This window comes from Meleagris gallopavo, chromosome 3 (genome assembly GCF_905368555.1).
Source record: "Meleagris gallopavo chromosome 3, MGAL_WU_HG_1.1, whole genome shotgun sequence".
In the NCBI taxonomy this organism is placed as follows: domain Eukaryota; kingdom Metazoa; phylum Chordata; class Aves; order Galliformes; family Phasianidae; genus Meleagris; species Meleagris gallopavo.
This window is the reverse complement of record NC_139406.1, coordinates 26,977,601-26,995,583: the sequence shown is the minus strand read 5'-3', so window position 1 is coordinate 26,995,583 and position 17,983 is coordinate 26,977,601. Positions and strand designations below refer to the sequence as shown.

Below are 17,983 nucleotides of genomic sequence, written 5' to 3'. Positions count from 1 at the left end.
ATGTGGAAATGCCGAGCGTGGAACAAGAGCTCAAGAAGGTCCAGCAGCAGCTTCATTTCCTGCAATGGGGAGCAAGGGACATCACCCAGCGTGCTCTCCACGAGGCCCTGAAGAGAACTGAGCTCCCAGGCTTCAATGGCGAGGTAAGAGGACATTGCAAAAAAGCTCTGCTAAGACAGTTCTTTCTCCACTGTGCCATTATATCTCGCTCCCGTTCCCTGTCACAGACAGCTAAAAGGCTTGTCCAGCAGGAAGAAATGCTCATGCATCACCATCGGTCCTTTTTTCTGTTGCTCCGGAGTACTTGTAGGGGAAAGGAATGAGCTCTGATGGGAATTTCAGATGCTCTAGTCCTTTCTTGCTCTCTGTCAGGATCTCAGGTGATCCTGAGGGGAGGGCTGGAAAGAAAGAGCGGTCTCAGCAGTCCATACCTGCACCTGCTGCTGTGCATGAGGTGGCAGGTCTTCCCCTGGAAGACCTGTAAGCCAGCACCCTGAGTTGAGCCTGGGAGCCCTGGGTGCCTGGGGCCTGTGCAGATCCACAGGAAACACAGTTGTGTTTCAGCCTCCCCGCGGGGCATCCAGACTGAAAGCTGTTCTGGTTTCAGAGGCCTTGCTCCGTGGATACCGTCTCTTTTGGTGGCTTGAACTCACACGGTCCCAAGTCTGCCCAAAGCTTGAGCTGATGGTGATTCCCGTGATGGGAATCCCAAAGGCCGTGTTAGCCCAAGGCCTGGCATTAGTTCCTTCTGCATTTTGCCTTTCTTCCCCATTGCAGTAGGCAAGCTCTGTCTTCTGCTTTAAGTTAACTCTCTGTGTATGGCTGGACTGCAGTAGTCGTGGTGATCTCTGGGCAATCCCTGCCTTGTGCCTGACTCGAGCCCCATCTCCTGGCCAGCAGGACTGTCTGTCAGTGCAGCCTGCCTGTCATGGGGCATCTCGACAGGAAAAGCCCGTTCCTGCCACATGCGCATCCAGTGCGCTGGAGTGAGCAGCCTCTCCATTCCCGTGCCGGATGGTCATAGCAGAACTCTGGAGGTTCCCAGGCAACTCCAGTGTTAATTACATCCAAGTGGAGCAGCCGAGTTTGCTTTGGCAGGCTTTGTAGGGGAGCTGGGAGGCAACTCTTTTCCCTTTTCTTTTCCTTCTGACGGGCGCTCTCCTTTGTCTTCCTTCCCAGGCTGTTCAGGCGATGATCAATCAAGTACTGGAGAAGCTGGAAGAAAGCCCATTTGAGACGCCTAATTACGCCACCAAAACTTCAGGTGCCGTTAAGCTGTAGAAACAAACAGACCACCAGATGGTGGTTCCAAAGGGCGTCTTGTCCAGTTTGACAGGATGGGCATTTGGGCAGGGTAGGGGAGAAGGGGTGAGAAGTGAATGGCCACTTTGTGCCCTGAGAATGTGCTTGCTGAGAGAGCCTTCAGTGGGCTGGAGCACATCCGAAAAGCACTACTCCTACTTGGTGTTGTTTCTCACGTGATTGCTCAGCTGGCTGTCAGTTTATGTGGCCCCTTAGGGTAGTGGAGCGAGTCCCTGCATTGTGTTGCAGAGGGATATGGCAAGTAAGAACGAGGGGAATGTCACTGTTGGGGATGTATGGCTGCTTAGAAACTCTTTTGAAGAGGACCGTGCCAAGGCAGCCGGCATTTCTGTGCAGCTGTTCATGTGGAAAACAGAGTCAGCAGCCCTTGATTCCTCCTGGCCTTGCTTGACCATTGTGCCCGTGTTTTAATTTGCAGGCGCCACTATTGTTCGTTCCAAGACTTCTCCCTCCTGGATTGGAAGTGGGAAGGTCTTCTGGGGGTCGTTGCTGGTGACACCTTATATGAGGCCTCCTGAGATTATTCTTGAGGTAAGAACGCTGTGAAACAGAGGAAGAATGGCGCGGGGCAGAGGGGGCCAAATGCCCTGCTGAGGGTGTCCTTTACCCTTGTCTTCACCCCTTCTTGCGAGGACCTACTCCCCTCTTGTGTATCCCGGCAGAGAATTTCTTCTGCCAGACTGCCCCAAGTCCTCTGTGGAAGCTTCTGCCGGGCTAGCTTGCTTGTCTTGCCGCCCATTGTGGAACTGGCTGGCTGGTATTGAAGGGAAACCCGTAAGGTGCCACGAGAGATCTGGGCTGCGAGAATTAAGAGCTGGGGCTCTTAATGAACCCAAGAGGGCACGGAGGGCGTGCACTGCAGGAGGGCCCCATGTTGTGTTTGCCAGCCCATCCTGGCACTGCTCCTAAGCTACTTGCACAAGTCGGAGCCCTGGCTGGTGCCGGGGGAAGGGGGTGGGACTGGATGAGAGGGAGCGATTGCTTCCCCTTGCAGGAAAGGCTCGTGCAGGTGAGCCCTTCTTTGCCCTGGGCAGGTGCCTTTCAGCCACAGCAGCCCCTCTTCTTTATTTTTTGCAAGTTGCCCCACAAAAGAAGGAGCCCGAGAGCCATGCGCGTATGCCTGTGCTGTGGAGCAGAGCCGATGGGCCAATACACCTCTAGAGCCCCTGATGCTGGGGCAGGAATTTCAGCAGGAGGCTCTTTTGCACATGAACACTGTTTCTTCTTCTCTTTTCAGCCTGACAATCATCCTGGAAACTGCTGGCCCTTCCCAGGAAGTCAAGGGCACGTCTTCATCATGTTGCCCAGGGCCATCTTTCCCACGGCAGTCACACTAACCCACGGAATTCCGGCAAATGCGTACCATGCAGACAGCATCTCCAGTGCTCCTAAGGACTTTGCTGTCTACGTAAGTGATTCCTCTGGGTTGTGGTGGTGGTAGTTTTGCGCAGCGTTTGACGAGGAGGGTGGTTGCAGATTCTAAGAGGGCTGCTGCGTGCAGTTCTTCCCTGCCTGGGGGGAGAAACAAGCTCCTCAGAGTTGCTCCATTTCCACAGCATTCCTTTTTTGTCCAAGGTAGCACAGCAAAGAAGGTTTCCCGCTCTTGGGGCGAGGTGGTAGTTTGAGAGGCAGAGGGAAAGGGAAGTGGCACAGTGGATGGTCCTAGACCACCTTTGCTTCACAAAGCCCTGTGGGCTTTTGCGATCCTCTTCCAGCAGCGCATCCCACTGTTCTGTTTTCTCCACCCCTGTCTTCCTGTAGGGCCTGCAGGAAAAAGATGACGAGGGAGGAACTTTGCTAGGAGAGTTCACCTTCACGCCAGGCCAGACTCCCAGTCAGACCTTCCAGCTGAAGGTAAGGTTACAAAGAGGGACGTGAAGCGTGGGAGAGGAGAACCGCGGTTGGCTGGGGAAAACACAATTCATTTCTTTTTCTCACTGCAGAATGAGCACTCTGGGCTCATCAATTACGTAAAGCTGCAAGTGCTGAGCAACTGGGGCCACCCGGACTACACCTGTGTGTATCAATTCAGGCTCCACGGCAATCCAGCTCATGATGATGAAGATAAGGGAAAGCTTTACCTGTCACGGAGGAATGTCTAGGTCTGAGCCCGTGACAGGGGTGCAAACCCAGGGGACGAGCGGCAAAAAAGCGAGTGGCAAAAGAAATTACCCTACCTACCTACTAACAGCGCGGCACATCCGGCCCCGGCTCTGTGACTAACAAGGCAAGGCATGATGTGGGCCATGCGCTCCAGGAGAGGGGGGAGGGAGATAACACATGCGTCTAACAAAAAAAAAACAACAACCAACAACAAACTCAGAATAAATTAATTCAACTTTTCCCATCTTGAGTCTCTTTTGTCCATCAGAGTAACTGTTAAGAGATCTCCCTGTCTGTCTCGCCCCGTGAGCTTTTTCATTCCCTTATCTCCTGCTCTCCTGCTGGGGAGGAGGAGGAGGAGGGAGGGAGCGGCTGGGTGGGAGTTGGCAAAGTGATCACAAGATACTGTATTTTCCGATCCTTGTTGAACCACGGGCGAGAGTCAGCAGAACTGCTGCCCCCTTGGACTTCCAGAGGGCAGACCTTGGCCTCTTTCGGACCGTGGTTCAGAGGGTCCCTTAGGAGGCAGTTCTGGAGCGCACAGGAGCCCAGGAAGGCGGGGAATGCTTTTAAGGGAGTTATTTTAAAAGTGCAGGAGCTGACCATCACTAAGTCACGCAAGACAAGTTGACGGGCAAGGAGGCCGGTCAGGCTGAACAGAGGCCTTTGGCTGGAACGCGGGAACAAAAGTAAAGTTTATGGTATTTGGAAGAATGGGCAAGCAACTTATGACCATTACGAGTACGTAGTGCAGCCATTCAGGGAGAAAATTAGAAAAGCCAAGGCCCAGCTAGAACGGAGCTTGGCCGCTAAGGTGAAGAACATCAGTAAATATTTCTATAAATACATCAACAGCAAGAGGAAGCCTAGGCAGAATCTCCATCCCCTGTTGGATGATGCTGAGGGCAACATGGTGACCAAGGATCAGGATAAGGCTGAAGTACTTAATGCCTTCTGTATGATTACAAATGTACAGATAGCAGAGTGGCGTGGTTCGGATGGTATTACACACGTTTCATAATTAGAAAGATTATCATGGTCGAAAGAGATCATCAAAAATTAGATGCTCGGCCGTGGCCTAGGCTCGCAGTAGAAGACTCCAAAGGGAGGGATCTCCAGAGGGAGATCCTTCCCCAGCAGCAGTCAGCCCTTAAATGAGGTCTGGGAGAGGTGGAGCCAGGCTGCACCCTTCTCACCTCACGCCTCCACCTGTGCTCCCATGGCTCCCATGGTCTTTGCCTCAGGCAATCAATCAGTGCTTCAGGCCGTGACTCAGCAGCTCCCATACACCTTCTTTGCCTCAGTCCTTCATAGTAAGACTAGTTACTCCCTGGGCACACTCGTTACTCCCTTGTGCTGGTAGGAAGGGATGGGGAACAGAATAGGCCCTGCACAATCCACGGTGAGATGGTTTTGGACCTGCTCTGAAAGCTGGACGCTCACAAGTCCATGGGGCCAGATGGACTGCACCCTAGAGTGCAGAGGGAGTTGGCGGACGTGGTTGCCAAGCCACTCTCCATCATCTTTCGGCAGTCTTGGCTAACCGGAAATGGCCCGTTGGACTGGCAAACGTGACACCCAACGTGACACCCATCTTCAAAAAGGGCTGGAAAGATGATCCTGGTAGCTACAGACCTGTAGTCTCACCTCGGTGCCAGGGAAGGTCATGGAACGGATCATCTCGGGAGGCCTCACGGACCAGCTAATGGTAAACTGGGGGATGAGGCCCAATCAGCGTGGGTTTATGAGTGGTAGATCCTGTCTGACAACCCTGATTTCATTCTGTGACAAGATAAGGTAACGCGCTTAGTGGATGAAGGTATGGCTGTCGATGTTGTCTGCCTGGACTTCAGTAAAGCCTTTGGCACTCTCCCCCGCAACACTCTTGTGGAGAAGCTGGCTGCCAACGGTTTGGATGGGCGTATGCTCCGCTGTGTGAAACGCTGGCTGGATGCCGGGCCCAAAGAGCTGTGGTCAGTGGAGTTAAATCCAGTTGGCGGCCAGTCCAGAGCGGTGTCCTCCAGGGCTCGGTACTGGGGCCGCTTCTGTTTAACATCTTTATTAACGATCTTGATGAGGGAATTGAGTACACCCTCAGTAGGTTTGCAGATGACTCCAAGTTGGGAGGGAATGTTGATCTGCCAGAGGGGGGAAAAGGCACTACAGAGGGACCTGGGTTGCTGGGCCGCGGTAAACTGTATGAGTTTCCATAGGGCCACGTGTCAGGTCCTGCATTTTGGTCACAACAGCCCCAGGCAACCCTACAGGCTTGGGGAGGGGTGGCTGGAAAGCTGCCTGACGGAAAAGGTCTTGGTGTACTGATGGACAGTCGGCTGAATATGAGCCAGCAGTGTGCTCAGGTGGCCAAGAAGGCCAGTGGGATCCTGGGTTGCCTTCCAAAGAGCGTGGCCAGCAGGTCAAGGGAGGTGATCCTCCCCCTCTCCGCTGCCCTAATGAGGCCACATCTGGAGTACTGTGTCCTGTGGAGCATCTTCCTTATGGGGAAAGGCTGAGAGAGCTGGGACTGTTCAGCCTGGAGAAGAGAAGGCTGAGAGGGGATCTTATCAATGCTTATAAATATCTAATGGGCAGTAGTCGAGTGGGTGGGGCCAGGCTCTTTTTGCTGGTGCCCAGTGACAGAATTAAGGGGCATCGGGTACACACGGGAACACAGGAAATGCCATGCGAACATCAGGAAATCTTTCTTGAGGGTATCAGAGGAGGGGACCAGGCTGGACGCTTTCCTGGGTAGCCCACCACCTGGGAACCTGCTTTAGCAGGGGTGTGGGCTAGATGGTCTTCAGAGAGAACTTCCAAGCCATATCATTCTGCCATTCGTTTTGCCGACGTACTCGGCACGGAGCGGACGCGTTCCGCACTGCAGCAGGGAATCGGTCGGCTTGAGGGGTAGCACCAGTAGAGAGCACTGCCGGCCGCCATTGCCCTCCGCGTGGCAGCGGCGATCTGACTCCGAGGCGGCGGAGCCAGGAGCAGCGGCGGACCACCCCCTGCATGTATAAACCTGCCGCTACGGAGCGCAGCGAGCAGGGCGAGCGTACAGGGCACGGGGCGGCAGTAGGCTGGGTAGGGGAGCGGGAAGGCACGGCAGCGTGCGTGGTGCCTGGAATCTCTGCCCACTAGTAGACCCGTCACCTGCCTCCCGGACAACGTATCTCACCATGGTGTTTATCAGGCAAAAAGGCCTGGTGAGAAATACAGTGGTGACTCAGAGCCCCTGCCTGAAGAAGTGGCAGTTCAAGTCTGCGGCTGTGGCAAGTGCCTGAGTCTGTTGGTGCCCTCGGAGACGGGAGGAGGAGTGCAAACGGGTCCCGGCTAGGCGATGTGGGCAACCGCCGTCCCGACCAACCCCGGTTCCCCAGGTGCCTCTGCCAAATAGGTGTGAGGCCCTGGAACTCGAGGGAGAGGCGGATCAGGGTGCGGTGGAAGGTCCACTTGCGAGGCTGTCCCAGGCGAAGCAGTCGACCTCGCGCCTCAAGACTGCCTCCACCCGGAAGGAAAGAAGGGTGGCTGTCATTGGCAGCTCCCTGCTGAGAGGAACGGAGGGCCGTGCACATCAGCTTGACCGTACCAGTAGGGAGGACTGCTGCCTCCTTGGGGCGCGGGTCAGGGACATTTCTGGGAAACTTCCTGATCTGATTCGCCCTTCTGATTATTACCCCTTATTGCTAGTTCAGGCCGGCAGGGATGAAGTCACTGAGAAAAGCATGAGGACTATGAAAAAAGACTTCAGGGGACTTGCGCGAGTAGTTGATGGAGCGGGTGTGCAAGTGGTTTTTTCTTCTGTCCCTTCAGTGGCGAGGAAGGATGGAAAGAGGATCAGGAAAACCCACCGCATAAATAAATGGCTTAGAGGTCGGTGCAAACACAAGAATTTGGGTTTTTTTTTTTTTTTTTTTGACCATGGGGTAATTTACTTGACATCTTATAAAAGGCAACAACTTATATGCATGTATGTGCACGGAAATTCTCACAGGAGCAGGAAGAACTATGCGCAGTTTTTTCCTGTTGGTGTTTTCTACCAACATCTGTGGTCCTTCACGTCTGCTTGTGCCATGGCTGTAATGAAACGCTGGCTGACAGCGGGAAGACAGATACAGGAAAGCGTTGGAAAAGTCTGGGTACCCAGAGGGAGACATCTGACGTACAGAGCGTCACAAGCAGGGACTGAAAAAGGCGGCTTGTAGTTCCCAGCCCGTCCCCCTTCAGCAGGATCCTACCAAGCAGGCTGCTTGGCAGGAGGTGTTTTTTCTGACCTTGTAGGATCTTTCCCCTGCAGGTGGGAGGTGCAAAACCTGTTCCCTGTCAGGCTGGGCTGTCCCTCAAAACATGGCGCTGCCTACTCTGCGGTGACATCACTGACCATTGTGAAGTCACAAAGGGCCCTCAGCACTGAGGCAGCTTGTCCCCGCGCCTTAGCCACTCTTGGTCCTGACAGCATAGCTGTTGGAGAGGGCTTGGCTCACTCCTTGCCAGCTTCACAGAAATGGAAGGCAGGCGTGGAAACCGGTAAGGTTATGGCTCCTTCATAAGTTTTAAACATCTGTTGCTCCGTAGTCGTCTTCTGAACTGTACAGATACGGCCTGCTTCACCACGCTTCACCACGCTTCTCCTTCTTTCTAGGCAATCTAAGGTTTGGAAGCCAGTTTCCCTGGTGCTGTTCATCGTGGCCGTGGCGTCCTTGGGTGAGTCTCTGTAGAGCTCTGATTTGAGGACGCTTCTTTCGGAAGCCTCCAAAGATTTGTTCTGCCCAGGGATAGGAGAGTGGGCAGCCCACGGCAGAACCCCCAGTGTTTATAGAGATGATTTATTGAGAGCTTTGTGGAATTCCTGGCAGGTGCTTACTGCGCTAGAAGTCCTGTTGAAGGCTCAAGGGCAGCGGCAGAAACGACTTCAAGGTGAGAAAGGAATCTCCCTTTGACTAGGCTCTTCTTTAGAGGAGCTCTGCCCCTTGTCCATGACCACTTGTTACCCGAGTCCAACTTCTATGACCAGTGCCCCGAGCTTCTCCCGTTTCCCATTCACACTGCTATAGCTCCATGTCCATTGGTTCCCCCAAAGTTACCCAGGAAGCCAGGAAGCACCTTCTCGGTCGGGAGCTCTTGGAGCTTGCCAACCAGTATTGTCAACTCTCTATTAAGCCTTGGTTACCCTGTCGTCACGTGGAGTGAGGCTCGTTCTCTGCCTCGCAGTCCCACGGCTTGTGAGAAGACAGCTGTGTAGACTCTCTCCATTACCTGCTGCTGTCTCTAGGCTGGCGGGTGATGATGTGGAAATGCCGAGCGTGGAACAAGAGCTCAAGAAGGTCCAGCAGCAGCTTCATTTCCTGCAATGGGGAGCAAGGGACATCACCCAGCGTGCTCTCCACGAGGCCCTGAAGAGAACTGAGCTCCCAGGCTTCAATGGCGAGGTAAGAGGACATTGCAAAAAAGCTCTGCTAAGACAGTTCTTTCTCCACTGTGCCATTATATCTCGCTCCCGTTCCCTGTCACAGACAGCTAAAAGGCTTGTCCAGCAGGAAGAAATGCTCATGCATCACCATCGGTCCTTTTTTCTGTTGCTCCGGAGTACTTGTAGGGGAAAGGAATGAGCTCTGATGGGAATTTCAGATGCTCTAGTCCTTTCTTGCTCTCTGTCAGGATCTCAGGTGATCCTGAGGGGAGGGCTGGAAAGAAAGAGCGGTCTCAGCAGTCCATACCTGCACCTGCTGCTGTGCATGAGGTGGCAGGTCTTCCCCTGGAAGACCTGTAAGCCAGCACCCTGAGTTGAGCCTGGGAGCCCTGGGTGCCTGGGGCCTGTGCAGATCCACAGGAAACACAGTTGTGTTTCAGCCTCCCCGCGGGGCATCCAGACTGAAAGCTGTTCTGGTTTCAGAGGCCTTGCTCCGTGGATACCGTCTCTTTTGGTGGCTTGAACTCACACGGTCCCAAGTCTGCCCAAAGCCTGAGCTGATGGTGATTCCCGTGATGGGAATCCCAAAGGCCGTGTTAGCCCAAGGCCTGGCATTAGTTCCTTCTGCATTTTGCCTTTCTTCCCCATTGCAGTAGGCAAGCTCTGTCTTCTGCTTTAACTCAACTCTCTGTGTATGGCTGGACTGCAGTAGTCGTGGTGATCTCTGGGCAATCCCTGCCTTGTGCCTGACTCGAGCCCCATCTCCTGGCCAGCAGGACTGTCTGTCAGTGCAGCCTGCCTGTCATGGGGCATCTCGACAGGAAAAGCCCGTTCCTGCCACATGCGCATCCAGTGCGCTGGAGTGAGCAGCCTCTCCATTCCCGTGCCGGATGGTCATAGCAGAACTCTGGAGGTTCCCAGGCAACTCCAGTGTTAATTACATCCAAGTGGAGCAGCCGAGTTTGCTTTGGCAGGCTTTGTAGGGGAGCTGGGAGGCAACTCTTTTCCCTTTTCTTTTCCTTCTGACGGGCGCTCTCCTTTGTCTTCCTTCCCAGGCTGTTCAGGCGATGATCAATCAAGTACTGGAGAAGCTGGAAGAAAGCCCATTTGAGACGCCTAATTACGCCACCAAAACTTCAGGTGCCGTTAAGCTGTAGAAACAAACAGACCACCAGATGGTGGTTCCAAAGGGCGTCTTGTCCAGTTTGACAGGATGGGCATTTGGGCAGGGTAGGGGAGAAGGGGTGAGAAGTGAATGGCCACTTTGTGCCCTGAGAATGTGCTTGCTGAGAGAGCCTTCAGTGGGCTGGAGCACATCCGAAAAGCACTACTCCTACTTGGTGTTGTTTCTCACGTGATTGCTCAGCTGGCTGTCAGTTTATGTGGCCCCTTAGGGTAGTGGAGCGAGTCCCTGCATTGTGTTGCAGAGGGATATGGCAAGTAAGAACGAGGGGAATGTCACTGTTGGGGATGTATGGCTGCTTAGAAACTCTTTTGAAGAGGACCGTGCCAAGGCAGCCGGCATTTCTGTGCAGCTGTTCATGTGGAAAACAGAGTCAGCAGCCCTTGATTCCTCCTGGCCTTGCTTGACCATTGTGCCCGTGTTTTAATTTGCAGGCGCCACTATTGTTCGTTCCAAGACTTCTCCCTCCTGGATTGGAAGTGGGAAGGTCTTCTGGGGGTCGTTGCTGGTGACACCTTATATGAGGCCTCCTGAGATTATTCTTGAGGTAAGAACGCTGTGAAACAGAGGAAGAATGGCGCGGGGCAGAGGGGGCCAAATGCCCTGCTGAGGGTGTCCTTTACCCTTGTCTTCACCCCTTCTTGCGAGGACCTACTCCCCTCTTGTGTATCCCGGCAGAGAATTTCTTCTGCCAGACTGCCCCAAGTCCTCTGTGGAAGCTTCTGCCGGGCTAGCTTGCTTGTCTTGCCGCCCATTGTGGAACTGGCTGGCTGGTATTGAAGGGAAACCCGTAAGGTGCCACGAGAGATCTGGGCTGCGAGAATTAAGAGCTGGGGCTCTTAATGAACCCAAGAGGGCACGGAGGGCGTGCACTGCAGGAGGGCCCCATGTTGTGTTTGCCAGCCCATCCTGGCACTGCTCCTAAGCTACTTGCACAAGTCGGAGCCCTGGCTGGTGCCGGGGGAAGGGGGTGGGACTGGATGAGAGGGAGCGATTGCTTCCCCTTGCAGGAAAGGCTCGTGCAGGTGAGCCCTTCTTTGCCCTGGGCAGGTGCCTTTCAGCCACAGCAGCCCCTCTTCTTTATTTTTTGCAAGTTGCCCCACAAAAGAAGGAGCGCGAGAGCCATGCGCGTATGCCTGTGCTGTGGAGCAGAGCCGATGGGCCAATACACCTCTAGAGCCCCTGATGCTGGGGCAGGAATTTCAGCAGGAGGCTCTTTTGCACATGAACACTGTTTCTTCTTCTCTTTTCAGCCTGACAATCATCCTGGAAACTGCTGGCCCTTCCCAGGAAGTCAAGGGCACGTCTTCATCATGTTGCCCAGGGCCATCTTTCCCACGGCAGTCACACTAACCCACGGAATTCCGGCAAATGCGTACCATGCAGACAGCATCTCCAGTGCTCCTAAGGACTTTGCTGTCTACGTAAGTGATTCCTCTGGGTTGTGGTGGTGGTAGTTTTGCGCAGCGTTTGACGAGGAGGGTGGTTGCAGATTCTAAGAGGGCTGCTGCGTGCAGTTCTTCCCTGCCTGGGGGGAGAAACAAGCTCCTCAGAGTTGCTCCATTTCCACAGCATTCCTTTTTTGTCCAAGGTAGCACAGCAAAGAAGGTTTCCCGCTCTTGGGGCGAGGTGGTAGTTTGAGAGGCAGAGGGAAAGGGAAGTGGCACAGTGGATGGTCCTAGACCACCTTTGCTTCACAAAGCCCTGTGGGGTTTTGCGATCCTCTTCCAGCAGCGCATCCCACTGTTCTGTTTTCTCCACCCCTGTCTTCCTGTAGGGCCTGCAGGAAAAAGATGACGAGGGAGGAACTTTGCTAGGAGAGTTCACCTTCACGCCAGGCCAGACTCCCAGTCAGACCTTCCAGCTGAAGGTAAGGTTACAAAGAGGGACGTGAAGCGTGGGAGAGGAGAACCGCGGTTGGCTGGGGAAAACACAATTCATTTCTTTTCCTCACTGCAGAATGAGCACTCTGGGCTCATCAATTACGTAAAGCTGCAAGTGCTGAGCAACTGGGGCCACCCGGACTACACCTGTGTGTATCAATTCAGGCTCCACGGCAATCCAGCTCATGATGATGAAGATAAGGGAAAGCTTTACCTGTCACGGAGGAATGTCTAGGTCTGAGCCCGTGACAGGGGTGCAAACCCAGGGGATGAGCGGCAAAAAAGCGAGTGGCAAAAGAAATTACCCTACCTACCTACTAACAGCGCGGCACATCCGGCCCCGGCTCTGTGACTAACAAGGCAAGGCATGATGTGGGCCATGCGCTCCAGGAGAGGGGGGAGGGAGATAACACATGCGTCTAACAAAAAAAAAACAACAACCAACAACAAACTCAGAATAAATTAATTCAACTTTTCCCATCTTGAGTCTCTTTTGTCCATCAGAGTAACTGTTAAGAGATCTCCCTGTCTGTCTCGCCCCGTGAGCTTTTTCATTCCCTTATCTCCTGCTCTCCTGCTGGGGAGGAGGAGGAGGAGGGAGGGAGCGGCTGGGTGGGAGTTGGCAAAGTGATCACAAGATACTGTATTTTCCGATCCTTGTTGAACCACGGGCGAGAGTCAGCAGAACTGCTGCCCCCTTGGACTTCCAGAGGGCAGACCTTGGCCTCTTTCGGACCGTGGTTGAGAGGGTCCCTTAGGAGGCAGTTCTGGAGCGCACAGGAGCCCAGGAAGGCGGGGAATGCTTTTAAGGGAGTTATTTTAAAAGTGCAGGAGCTGACCATCACTAAGTCACGCAAGACAAGTTGACGGGCAAGGAGGCCGGTCAGGCTGAACAGAGGCCTTTGGCTGGAACGCGGGAACAAAAGTAAAGTTTATGGTATTTGGAAGAATGGGCAAGCAACTTATGACCATTACGAGTACGTAGTGCAGCCATTCAGGGAGAAAATTAGAAAAGCCAAGGCCCAGCTAGAACGGAGCTTGGCCGCTAAGGTGAAGAACATCAGTAAATATTTCTATAAATACATCAACAGCAAGAGGAAGCCTAGGCAGAATCTCCATCCCCTGTTGGATGATGCTGAGGGCAACATGGTGACCAAGGATCAGGATAAGGCTGAAGTACTTAATGCCTTCTGTATGATTACAAATGTACAGATAGCAGAGTGGCGTGGTTCGGATGGTATTACACACGTTTCATAATTAGAAAGATTATCATGGTCGAAAGAGATCATCAAAAATTAGATGCTCGGCCGTGGCCTAGGCTCGCAGTAGAAGACTCCAAAGGGAGGGATCTCCAGAGGGAGATCCTTCCCCAGCAGCAGTCAGCCCTTAAATGAGGTCTGGGAGAGGTGGAGCCAGGCTGCACCCTTCTCACCTCACGCCTCCACCTGTGCTCCCATGGCTCCCATGGTCTTTGCCTCAGGCAATCAATCAGTGCTTCAGGCCGTGACTCAGCAGCTCCCATACACCTTCTTTGCCTCAGTCCTTCATAGTAAGACTAGTTACTCCCTGGGCACACTCGTTACTCCCTTGTGCTGGTAGGAAGGGATGGGGAACAGAATAGGCCCTGCACAATCCACGGTGAGATGGTTTTGGACCTGCTCTGAAAGCTGGACGCTCACAAGTCCATGGGGCCAGATGGACTGCACCCTAGAGTGCAGAGGGAGTTGGCGGACGTGGTTGCCAAGCCACTCTCCATCATCTTTCGGCAGTCTTGGCTAACCGGAAATGGCCCGTTGGACTGGCAAACGTGACACCCAACGTGACACCCATCTTCAAAAAGGGCTGGAAAGATGATCCTGGTAGCTACAGACCTGTAGTCTCACCTCGGTGCCAGGGAAGGTCATGGAACGGATCATCTCGGGAGGCCTCACGGACCAGCTAATGGTAAACTGGGGGATGAGGCCCAATCAGCGTGGGTTTATGAATGGTAGATCCTGTCTGACAACCCTGATTTCATTCTGTGACAAGATAAGGTAACGCGCTTAGTGGATGAAGGTATGGCTGTCGATGTTGTCTGCCTGGACTTCAGTAAAGCCTTTGGCACTCTCCCCCGCAACACTCTTGTGGAGAAGCTGGCTGCCAACGGTTTGGATGGGCGTATGCTCCGCTGTGTGAAACGCTGGCTGGATGCCGGGCCCAAAGAGCTGTGGTCAGTGGAGTTAAATCCAGTTGGCGGCCAGTCCAGAGCGGTGTCCTCCAGGGCTCGGTACTGGGGCCGCTTCTGTTTAACATCTTTATTAACGATCTTGATGAGGGAATTGAGTACACCCTCAGTAGGTTTGCAGATGACTCCAAGTTGGGAGGGAATGTTGATCTGCCAGAGGGGGGAAAAGGCACTACAGAGGGACCTGGGTTGCTGGGCCGCGGTAAACTGTATGAGTTTCCATAGGGCCACGTGTCAGGTCCTGCATTTTGGTCACAACAGCCCCAGGCAACCCTACAGGCTTGGGGAGGGGTGGCTGGAAAGCTGCCTGACGGAAAAGGTCTTGGTGTACTGATGGACAGTCGGCTGAATATGAGCCAGCAGTGTGCTCAGGTGGCCAAGAAGGCCAGTGGGATCCTGGGTTGCCTTCCAAAGAGCGTGGCCAGCAGGTCAAGGGAGGTGATCCTCCCCCTCTCCGCTGCCCTAATGAGGCCACATCTGGAGTACTGTGTCCTGTGGAGCATCTTCCTTATGGGGAAAGGCTGAGAGAGCTGGGACTGTTCAGCCTGGAGAAGAGAAGGCTGAGAGGGGATCTTATCAATGCTTATAAATATCTAATGGGCAGTAGTCGAGTGGGTGGGGCCAGGCTCTTTTTGCTGGTGCCCAGTGACAGAATTAAGGGGCATCGGGTACACACGGGAACACAGGAAATGCCATGCGAACATCAGGAAATCTTTCTTGAGGGTATCAGAGGAGGGGACCAGGCTGGACGCTTTCCTGGGTAGCCCACCACCTGGGAACCTGCTTTAGCAGGGGTGTGGGCTAGATGGTCTTCAGAGAGAACTTCCAAGCCATATCATTCTGCCATTCGTTTTGCCGACGTACTCGGCACGGAGCGGACGCGTTCCGCACTGCAGCAGGGAATCGGTCGGCTTGAGGGGTAGCACCAGTAGAGAGCACTGCCGGCCGCCATTGCCCTCCGCGTGGCAGCGGCGATCTGACTCCGAGGCGGCGGAGCCAGGAGCAGCGGCGGACCACCCCCTGCATGTATAAACCTGCCGCTACGGAGCGCAGCGAGCAGGGCGAGCGTACAGGGCACGGGGCGGCAGTAGGCTGGGTAGGGGAGCGGGAAGGCACGGCAGCGTGCGTGGTGCCTGGAATCTCTGCCCACTAGTAGACCCGTCACCTGCCTCCCGGACAACGTATCTCACCATGGTGTTTATCAGGCAAAAAGGCCTGGTGAGAAATACAGTGGTGACTCAGAGCCCCTGCCTGAAGAAGTGGCAGTTCAAGTCTGCGGCTGTGGCAAGTGCCTGAGTCTGTTGGTGCCCTCGGAGACGGGAGGAGGAGTGCAAACGGGTCCCGGCTAGGCGATGTGGGCAACCGCCGTCCCGACCAACCCCGGTTCCCCAGGTGCCTCTGCCAAATAGGTGTGAGGCCCTGGAACTCGAGGGAGAGGCGGATCAGGGTGCGGTGGAAGGTCCACTTGCGAGGCTGTCCCAGGCGAAGCAGTCGACCTCGCGCCTCAAGACTGCCTCCACCCGGAAGGAAAGAAGGGTGGCTGTCATTGGCAGCTCCCTGCTGAGAGGAACGGAGGGCCGTGCACATCAGCTTGACCGTACCAGTAGGGAGGACTGCTGCCTCCTTGGGGCGCGGGTCAGGGACATTTCTGGGAAACTTCCTGATCTGATTCGCCCTTCTGATTATTACCCCTTATTGCTAGTTCAGGCCGGCAGGGATGAAGTCACTGAGAAAAGCATGAGGACTATGAAAAAAGACTTCAGGGGACTTGCGCGAGTAGTTGATGGAGCGGGTGTGCAAGTGGTTTTTTCTTCTGTCCCTTCAGTGGCGAGGAAGGATGGAAAGAGGATCAGGAAAACCCACCGCATAAATAAATGGCTTAGAGGTCGGTGCAAACACAAGAATTTGGGTTTTTTGTTTTTTTTTTTTTGACCATGGGGTAATTTACTTGACATCTTATAAAAGGCAACAACTTATATGCATGTATGTGCACGGAAATTCTCACAGGAGCAGGAAGAACTATGCGCAGTTTTTTCCTGTTGGTGTTTTCTACCAACATCTGTGGTCCTTCACGTCTGCTTGTGCCATGGCTGTAATGAAACGCTGGCTGACAGCGGGAAGACAGATACAGGAAAGCGTTGGAAAAGTCTGGGTACCCAGAGGGAGACATCTGACGTACAGAGCGTCACAAGCAGGGACTGAAAAAGGCGGCTTGTAGTTCCCAGCCCGTCCCCCTTCAGCAGGATCCTACCAAGCAGGCTGCTTGGCAGGAGGTGTTTTTTCTGACCTTGTAGGATCTTTCCCCCTGCAGGTGGGAGGTGCAAAACCTGTTCCCTGTCAGGCTGGGCTGTCCCTCAAAACATGGCGCTGCCTACTCTGCGGTGACATCACTGACCATTGTGAAGTCACAAAGGGCCCTCAGCACTGAGGCAGCTTGTCCCCGCACCTTAGCCACTCTTGGTCCTGACAGCATAGCTGTTGGAGAGGGCTTGGCTCACTCCTTGCCAGCTTCACAGAAATGGAAGGCAGGCGTGGAAACCGGTAAGGTTATGGCTCCTTCATAAGTTTTAAACATCTGTTGCTCCGTAGTCGTCTTCTGAACTGTACAGATACGGCCTGCTTCACCACGCTTCACCACGCTTCTCCTTCTTTCTAGGCAATCTAAGGTTTGGAAGCCAGTTTCCCTGGTGCTGTTCATCGTGGCCGTGGCGTCCTTGGGTGAGTCTCTGTAGAGCTCTGATTTGAGGACGCTTCTTTCGGAAGCCTCCAAAGATTTGTTCTGCCCAGGGATAGGAGAGTGGGCAGCCCACGGCAGAACCCCCAGTGTTTATAGAGATGATTTATTGAGAGCTTTGTGGAATTCCTGGCAGGTGCTTACTGCGCTAGAAGTCCTGTTGAAGGCTCAAGGGCAGCGGCAGAAACGACTTCTCCTACTTGGTGTTGTTTCTCACGTGATTGCTCAGCTGGCTGTCAGTTTATGTGGCCCCTTAGGGTAGTGGAGCGAGTCCCTGCATTGTGTTGCAGAGGGATATGGCAAGGTGAGAAAGGAATCTCCCTTTGACTAGGCTCTTCTTTAGAGGAGCTCTGCCCTTGTCCATGACCACTTGTTACCCGAGTCCAACTTCTATGACCAGTGCCCCGAGCTTCCCCGTTTCCCATTCACACTGCTATAGCTCCATGTCCATTGGTTCCCCCAAAGTTACCCAGGAAGCCAGGAAGCACCTTCTCGGTCGGGAGCTCTTGGAGCTTGCCAACCAGTATTGTCAACTCTCTATTAAGCCTTGGTTACCCTGTCGTCACGTGGAGTGAGGCTCGTTCTCTGCCTCGCAGTCCCACGGCTTGTGAGAAGACAGCTGTGTAGACTCTCTCCATTACCTGCTGCTGTCTCTAGGCTGGCGGGTGATGATGTGGAAATGCCGAGCGTGGAACAAGAGCTCAAGAAGGTCCAGCAGCAGCTTCATTTCCTGCAATGGGGAGCAAGGGACATCACCCAGCGTGCTCTCCACGAGGCCCTGAAGAGAACTGAGCTCCCAGGCTTCAATGGCGAGGTAAGAGGACATTGCAAAAAGCTCTGCTAAGACAGTTCTTTCTCCACTGTGCCATTATATCTCGCTCCCGTTCCCTGTCACAGACAGCTAAAAGGCTTGTCCAGCAGGAAGAAATGCTCATGCATCACCATCGGTCCTTTTTTCTGTTGCTCCGGAGTACTTGTAGGGGAAAGGAATGAGCTCTGATGGGAATTTCAGATGCTCTAGTCCTTTCTTGCTCTCTGTCAGGATCTCAGGTGATCCTGAGGGGAGGGCTGGAAAGAAAGAGCGGTCTCAGCAGTCCATACCTGCACCTGCTGCTGTGCATGA

General features: G+C 53.9%; 2 protein-coding genes across 2 annotated transcripts; both read left to right on the top strand.

Moving 5' to 3' along the window:
• LOC146544642 (SUN domain-containing protein 3-like) lies at window positions 1-3,640 on the top strand. The gene is made up of 6 exons (XM_085219923.1): window positions 1-143; window positions 1,180-1,264; window positions 1,742-1,854; window positions 2,561-2,731; window positions 3,085-3,177; window positions 3,267-3,640. Exons 1-6 carry the CDS (start codon window positions 9-11, stop codon window positions 3,423-3,425), a joined length of 756 nt encoding a protein of 251 aa, XP_085076049.1. The 5' UTR covers window positions 1-8; the 3' UTR covers window positions 3,426-3,640.
• A 5,072-nt stretch (window positions 3,641-8,712) lies between these two features.
• LOC104915919 (SUN domain-containing protein 3-like) lies at window positions 8,713-12,341 on the top strand. Its single transcript, XM_085219922.1, has 6 exons — window positions 8,713-8,855; window positions 9,892-9,976; window positions 10,454-10,566; window positions 11,273-11,443; window positions 11,797-11,889; window positions 11,979-12,341. Exons 1-6 carry the CDS (start codon window positions 8,721-8,723, stop codon window positions 12,135-12,137), a joined length of 756 nt encoding a protein of 251 aa, XP_085076048.1. The 5' UTR covers window positions 8,713-8,720; the 3' UTR covers window positions 12,138-12,341.
• Window positions 12,342-17,983: the final 5,642 nt, after the last annotated feature.